At 42.6% G+C, this 7,596-nt stretch overlaps 1 protein-coding gene across 1 annotated transcript; it reads left to right on the top strand.

Moving 5' to 3' along the window:
- Positions 1–4,034: 4,034 nt before the first annotated feature.
- Positions 4,035–7,296, top strand: LOC123072407 (protein LIFEGUARD 2). The gene is made up of 4 exons (XM_044495958.1): positions 4,035–4,384; positions 5,091–5,204; positions 6,469–6,626; positions 6,735–7,296. The coding sequence occupies exons 1-4, from the start codon at positions 4,117–4,119 to the stop codon at positions 6,939–6,941; spliced, it is 747 nt and encodes a 248-aa protein (XP_044351893.1). The 5' UTR covers positions 4,035–4,116; the 3' UTR covers positions 6,942–7,296.
- The last annotated feature ends 300 nt before the right edge of the window (positions 7,297–7,596 follow it).

The following is a 7,596-nucleotide window of genomic DNA, read 5'->3' on the forward strand; positions in this document are numbered from 1 at the left end:
CCAGCCACTTGAATGCTCACGCGTGGATGCCTTTTGGTCCTGGTTGGAGCCACCAACCGGGACCAAAGGCCCCCTGACTGGGCTCGACGCACAGGGCCACGTGGAGGCACATTGGTCCTGGTTCGTGTTTGAACCGGGACTAATGGGTGGAGGTATTAGTAACGACCCATTAGTCCCGGTTCATGAACCGGGACTAAAGGCCCTTACGAACCGGGACTATTAGGTGTTTTTCTACTAGTGCTTCCATTGATCCCCATAACAAATACATCGGCTTGCAAGGCTTTTGCCTCAACCCATACCTTGCCGAACTACTCACACCTGGAGACCAGATCACACGAAGAACACATCAACGAACACATCATGAGGAATGATAGATCGATAATATGTCTTACAATAGATGTTCTGTGTGATACAGGATTACAAATATGACTAGATTGCTGAGAGCTATGTTGGAGGTGAAGTTGATGGCTATGGAGATGGGAAATGGTGGCGGCTAGGGTTGATGAAGATGGCTATTGTGATGACAAAGATTAGTTGTTTCGGCGACTCTCTATTATCCATTTGGCGAAGGCACATTTATAAAGGTTGTTCAGGTGGATGAGGAGCATAGATTTCCATGCAATATGACCGCTCATACGAGCGGGCGCGGTCGTATGGAACACCATATTTTATTATGTTTCTTTTTGGTGCCCGCCACCTTGTTCCCTTCTATCTCCATTTTACTCTTTTCTAAGATTTCGCTTGATTTCATCCATAAATAGCCCCTTTCCTATGGAAACGAAATAAAAGAAGGATTTTTGGAATCTTATGCATTCACTAGACATCAGTGGCAATATCGGAGCCTATATCTCGGTTTTAATGAAATGTATGAGTTTAAATGCAGGGTAGAGCAGTGTAAAAAATAACACGCATCAACTCCCCCAAGCTTAAACTTGATCGTCCTTGAGCAACATAGAGAGAAATCCGAATCATAAGGAACTCAATTTTTTAAACCGAAATAACGAGAAAGTTTTGGTTTACTTACATTAGTACGCCTAGAGATAGCCCTCCGCTTATTAACCTAAAACTTAGTATAGCTAGAGCGGTGGGATGGTTATTATGCAAGTGTTAGTGAAGCAAAAATAATCAATCGAAAGTTCTTGCTCAAGTAGATAAGATAACTTGGTAGCACTCAATTATATTTCTCTTTTTAACACTTGCTTGCCGGGAATGCACATGAGATTTTTTTTCTTCTTTAATATCAATAAACATAAATTAGGGAGTGAAAGGTATGTAAAGATAATCCTGATTCTAGAGTAACTCTTTCACACACACCAATGAATGCCTCATCCTCAAGTCTCTCAAGCACTTTGTTTCAATCATTGTTTGCTGAAACTTTGGTTGTCACATGAAAGGAATTATGTCGAGTAAGTGATCATGCATAAGGTTTCATAGCGGCTTAATTTCTGGGAACTATGGACCATTATATTTGTCTCTTGCAAGCTCTTGTGATCCCTTTATTTACCACATACACACACATTCAAGAGAAATCTGAATAATATGACGTAGTGTTGCCACTACATACGGAACAAACTCATAGCCGAAATACGAGACCAAACTCTGATGTACCATTCATTGGCCAGCGGAGTTCTGAGCAGAACATCAAGAAAGGTGACAAAGCCATAGTTACACACGTACACATGCATATATTAGCAAGGCCATAGCACCAGTGAGAACCTGAAGCACCTTATAATAAATACAACACGGATTTTTGGCATAATCTCATTCACTCTTCAACTAAGTTCCTCTATTAAAATTAACAATATGGGGTTGAGTATCTCTAACATCATCTTCTCTACAAATTTTCTGTACACCCTAGTCTTTGAAGAATTTCTCTTGTGCATGGTTATACTTGATTGGGATCACTTTTAAAAACAATGCCACGACAAGTCTTGGTTATCTAGAGTAAATAGAACAAAGGCCACAAAATTACTTTAGCTACTATGCAAGACCTTTGTGTTAATTATCAAGAATTTACTCCCACTAGCGCTCATCACACATACTACTACTACTACATCTATTCTAAGCAATTCCAGTGCAAAAGACGGGAGTAGTAGGACATACCTTTCACGATCGTGAATGTACACACTTCTCTTCCTTAAGCTTTCATTCCTCGTTGTACATGTAGATCAACTCCTCTAAAATATAAACAAGAATGCAAACGAATTCCAAGGGAAAAAAATAAAGAGCAAAGCAAAACTTATTCTATTTTTTAGTTTTTGAAAACTAACTTGCAAACAGAAAATCACAATAGCAAAAAAGAAAAGTGAAAACAAATAAAAGTAAAGTGTTGGAACAAACCAACACGAATGTTTGAATATCAACAAGATGAAGTACAACCTCATTGCAACTTATAAATAATACCGCCACATTTTGATGTAGACGCGGTAGTAACCTCCCCCAAGCATAAATTTTTGCAAGCCCAAACCGGTGAGATCATTGTGGCAGTTGGTCAGGAGCCCATCCCTGGTCCCAGCTGGAGAAACTTGTGTTCATGTAGGCAGACGTGTCTCAAAGGGACTCAGCGAGGTTGGTCATGTCATTGATGGAGCCCTGAAGACTGTAAAGGTTTGCAAAAGTGGTGTAGACTTCTTATTGTGGCTCCTCCTCTTGGGGTTGCTCCTCTTCTTCGTCGACGGCGAGGTCTTCTTCATTAACTTGCTCGGGCTCTAGACCATCTTGGTTAAAAGTTGCATGTCCCTCTTGTCGCACATAATGCAATTGTCCATTTATATGGCAAAACGGTTAGGCATGGGAGTAGGTAACAAGGACCCAACTCCCGAAATTTGAATGCAATGACGACCATGGCGAACCACTACCATTTGAAGCACTAGATAAAACTCGAATATTAACAAGGTTATTACCGACAATGGGGTGTGGATGGTAGTAGTTGAGACCAAGGGAGTTGGCCAACATGGTGACGACTCCTCCACATGCGATATGTCCTTGTGCATGGTTTGCTTGGTGCGCAAGGTGTAGCAAGATTATTGCCCTTAGAATGAGCGAATAACCGACATCAAGGTTACCTGCTTTCCACAACATATTCTCGTCGTTCACCTTAAAAATTTCTCCTCGTGCATGTAATGAGTTAGTGTTAACATAATAGAAATATGGAATATCAGGACTTTCAATGCAACTTACCCTTTGTTTGGAATCATGGTAACTCATCCTATAAAAGGATTGCCTCGGGTGTGGTTTAAGATAATCATAAACATAGCAGATGTCATTGTTGCTGTTGGTAAAGCCAAAATGAGTGTACCACTCATCAAGAGTCATGCTAAAATTTTGGTCTAAGAGGCGGAAAGTGATCCACTCTTCCTCATAGATATTTGGCATGAGACCAACATTAAGCGAGAGAGTACTAAGAAACTCAAGCGTCAAACTTTCATATGTACCACATCTTTGGTAAACAAGATGATGCAACCTGGCATTATCACAAAGCACATTAAAATCGTTACCAATGCCCAACTTGGCTATTTTTACTAGAGATTTCCACCAGCTGATAACATTGCTCCATGAGCCTACTCTAAAATTCCTTCTGAATGAGAGCTTCAGTTGTTGGTCCTCCCAAACTTCACTCATGCATTTTGTTTGCTCATTACAAATAGTATAAACAGGCCAAAATTGCATAGCTAAAGGGGAGTGTCAAACCAAGTGTTCTCCCAGAATCTAATTTTGTCCCCTCTCCACAAATCCAAAATTCGAAACCGCTCGAGAGAAAACCAATCTTGTTTTTTCTCGGAAAAAAAAAAGAAAAACCTATCTTGTGTGGTAGTGGAGGCGGACAGAGCCTCTGTCCAATCTCTTTCCCTTCATCTCATCAAAAAAGAAACCCTCAAAAAAATCTCATCAAAAAAGAAAAAGATGGCATCTGCTTTTTTTTCCAACAAGAAGGAACCGCGTAGCATTTCCACCGTCCATGATTCTTTTCTGCCTGACCAGTGGGGCCCAGCAGGCAGATCGGTGTCATCTGATCTGACTATATACTGCCTCCGTTCGCTTTGCTCCGTCCTCCCCACTCCCCACTCCCCCACTCGCCTCCACACCCGCGAAAACCCTACCTCATCGCCGGGCGAGATGAAGGGCGGCGGCGACGTCGAGGCGGGCGGCGACATCGAGGCGGGCACCGCGGCACCGAAGGGGGCGCCGTACGCCGGGACGACGGAGAGCCCCGAGCTGCGCTGGGCGCTCATCCGGAAGATCTACGTCGTCCTCTGCCTGCAGCTTCTCCTCACCGCCGCCGTCGCGGCCGTCTTCGTCACAGTCACGGCCATCCCGCACTTTTTCGTCTCCTCCTACGCCGGACTGGGGCTGTACATCTTCATTCTCGTCTTCCCCTTCATCGGTGAGGCCTCAAACCATTGCTCCTCCATTACGAATTTGTGATCCAATTGCAGCGAGGGTTTTCTTTTCTTTTCTTGGTAAAAGAAGCAGAGTTTGTGTGTACAGGGGCTGTACAAAATTAAATTGCAACATACAACAAGTGCATCTTAAATGGCAGAAAACTGATATGTTGAACAATTATGGGAATCCACGGTCCCAATTTGGTAGATCTGAAGAAGATTTTCGTTTTGCTCTGTGAACTAGCCACTGGAGCTCTTTCTTGATTTTACGCCTGCAAGCATAAAGAGTAGGACTAAGAGTGATTCCCCTGGAAATAAAAGGTCGTTCAGGGTATTCCAAATGGCAGTGCGTGATTCCGACGAATTTATACGCCATACTGCTAGTTGTATGGGTTCGATTTCATCATGTCCTTCACGCAAAAAGAAAAGATTTAATTATGCCTGATTTTGAGGGCCTTGGTCAGAGGACAGGACTAACTTTCCCTTTGCTTTCTTTGCATTCTCGTCCCTGCAAAGCTATGGATTACAACTCCTGTTTTTTTGCAGGAACGTCCCATGCACTCACTCTTAATTTTGCTTTACTACTGTAGATTGGGACGTGGTAGCTTTGTGAATTGCAGCTGGGAGTTATTCTGTTTCTAAAATGCTTGTTAATTTTTTGTATGCAGTGATGTGCCAGTTGCTAAAATGCTTGTTGGTTTTACGCAGTGCTGTGCCCGCTGCACATCTACCGCCAGAAGCACCCAATCAACTTGCTGCTTCTTGGCGTCTTCACAGTGGCCATCAGCTTCTCTGTGGGCTTGACATGCGCCTTTACCAGCGGTACTGTTTCTGCTTCTGCTCTGCTGCTTATGTAAATCAGTACATGCTATGATCAGAATCTGATAGCTCGTGCACCATCAAATTCTTGAGTCACATATGCCAACTCCTAGCCTATTCACCATGTGCCTTTAATGCCCCTCTCATTGTGTTAATTCATTACATATCCATGGCTAGTAGATATTTTCGTACTAGCCTGCTTCCTACTGTTATCATGTGGCAATCGTGCTAGTCACCATGTGCGGCAATTGATAGCTTCATACTGTTATTGTGAAGCATTTTGTTTGCGTGTGCACTGGATTCAGAAATACACGCGCTGCCAATTTGCCATACCCATGCAAATGGTAGACACGGCCAGGCAGCCCATGTGACTGTAGTTGATGCATTTTCCTAGTCTGTGTTGAGGGCAAATTGTAGTTGTTGGTCACCATTTATGATTGATATGCTTGTCTGAGTTAGAATCATTTGTAGTATTGCTATGCTAGCAGGATTACCTTTTTAGAAGACCTTACTTTGCTATTTTCAGCTCTACTTTTTCACTAAGAAATTGTCAAACAGTAACCTTCGCTTTTCATAGAACATTAGTTGGATCTCGCATATTTGTTTACTGTTTATTCCGGCCACTATTTGTTGCAAGATACAAAGTGTTGTGATAGTATCAATTTGATCCGAAGGGCCGATTTGTCCAATAATATGCAAGCCGACCTGCCCAAGTTGACATGGTTTTGGCAAGGACGTGATTTAGGTTGCAGGACTAGCTTAAACTTTTTTCAAGATAGAAAGGATTTTCAGTTGATATCTCATACTAGTGTTGTGATAAGACAATAGATGCTTCATGCATGTGCTGGTTAAATCTCATTGGATTAAAGTGATTGAAAATACATAATCTTTCGATTTAGACAGAGTTATATTGACAGGCACTCTGATCTGTCATCCATTTGTGTTTGCTTTAGCATTCACCACTGCATTTTGGGGTTGTACCAATTCTAAGGTTCTTTCTATCTTGTACCACATCGCAGGAGGTTGCTGATAGTTTGCTTCTTCACTGCATCACTGCCATTTACTTCAGATTTTAGCATGCATGTGCTTTATTGTTTAGTCAAATTTACATGATAGTTCATTTGGAGATGTATGCGATGATAAGAAAGTAATTAGTTCATTTAGTAGCCGTCCTCCTATATATATGTGTGTGTGTTTTGTACTTTGTCGGTATGATGGGCTTTCTTTGATAAAGAACCACCGCTAAAATAGTCCGCTATGTGCGCAGGCAAGGTCATTTTGCAGGCGGGGATTCTTACAATTGTGGTTGTCTTGAGCCTCACTGCTTACACCTTCTGGGCTGCAAGGAGGGGCAAGGACTTCAGCTTCCTTGGTCCTTTCCTATTTGCTTCTCTGATGATTTTGCTCGTCTTTGCTTTCATTCAGGTTAGATGCCGTCTGTTCCCTTCTCTAGTTAGTTGTGTCGCCCATTTACCTATCAGTCTTCTCTATTCTACAATGCACATATATACTGATGATGTCTTCTGTTTGCAGATCTTCTTCCCGCTGGGCAAGCTCTCTCACATGATCTATGGCGCGCTGGCGGCACTCATCTTCAGTGGCTACATTGTCTATGACACGGGCAGCATCATCAAGCGTTACAAGTATGACGAGTATGTCTGGGCTGCCGTCACGCTCTACCTTGACATCATCAATCTGTTCCTGGGCCTGCTGACTCTGTTTAGGGCGTGTGACAACTAGGCACGTCCCCCTGCCCCTGCTCTCTCTCGTGCTTCAAATCCCGTCGACGAATTTGGTATCCTGATGAGTCCTTGACATGAAGAATTGTATAGTCTGGTCTGTCTCGCTGGCACGGTGAAAATGTTGCTTACTTTAGTTGAGTTGATCCTATACTAGTAGAGAGAAAACGTAAGAAAACCGTGCGTCGGTTCTATCCTATGGATGGTGGATGTGATGCTGTATTTAGACGTGCTGGATTGGTCGATTGGTGGTGCTGGGTTTATTTAGCTGGGTCTTTGACATGCTGGACTGGTGGTGCTGGGTTTATGTAGCTGCGTGGCTTCTGGACGAGGGCAATATTGTTTCCTAGCACATATGAATTCGTCTCTTGGCCCGTTTTTTGGATGGTGTTTCTCGTGGACTATATATGAAATAAATGAACAATCAGACCTATTCTACGCCAGAACCAAAGTACACCCTTTCTCATGTAAACCACTTAGTAAATCAGAGTCTTCATATCTGTGGTCTCTGACATACTATGACATATAGAGGTTGCGAAGACAAAAGGCAAACTCACATTACATGTGTGTTTCACCTGCCATTGACTACAATGGTTGTTTTTCATCAAAAAACTAATTTAGAACATATTTGATTCAGACTTCAGTTCGTACACAAA

Source organism: Triticum aestivum, chromosome 3B (genome assembly GCF_018294505.1).
Source record: "Triticum aestivum cultivar Chinese Spring chromosome 3B, IWGSC CS RefSeq v2.1, whole genome shotgun sequence".
Lineage (NCBI taxonomy): Eukaryota > Viridiplantae > Streptophyta > Magnoliopsida > Poales > Poaceae > Triticum > Triticum aestivum.

What these genes read in the sequence shown, in the direction of transcription:
- LOC123072407 (XM_044495958.1), top strand. Translation starts at nt 4,117, where the DNA reads ATGAAGGGCGGCGGCGACGTCGAGGCGGGCGGCGACATCGAGGCGGGC. An exon ending in TCTCGTCTTCCCCTTCATCG is followed by an intron (nt 4,385 to 5,090) that starts GTGAGGCCTCAA and finishes GGTTTTACGCAG; the next exon opens with TGCTGTGCCCGCTGCACATC. An exon ending in TCGTCTTTGCTTTCATTCAG is followed by an intron (nt 6,627 to 6,734) that starts GTTAGATGCCGT and finishes TTCTGTTTGCAG; the next exon opens with ATCTTCTTCCCGCTGGGCAA.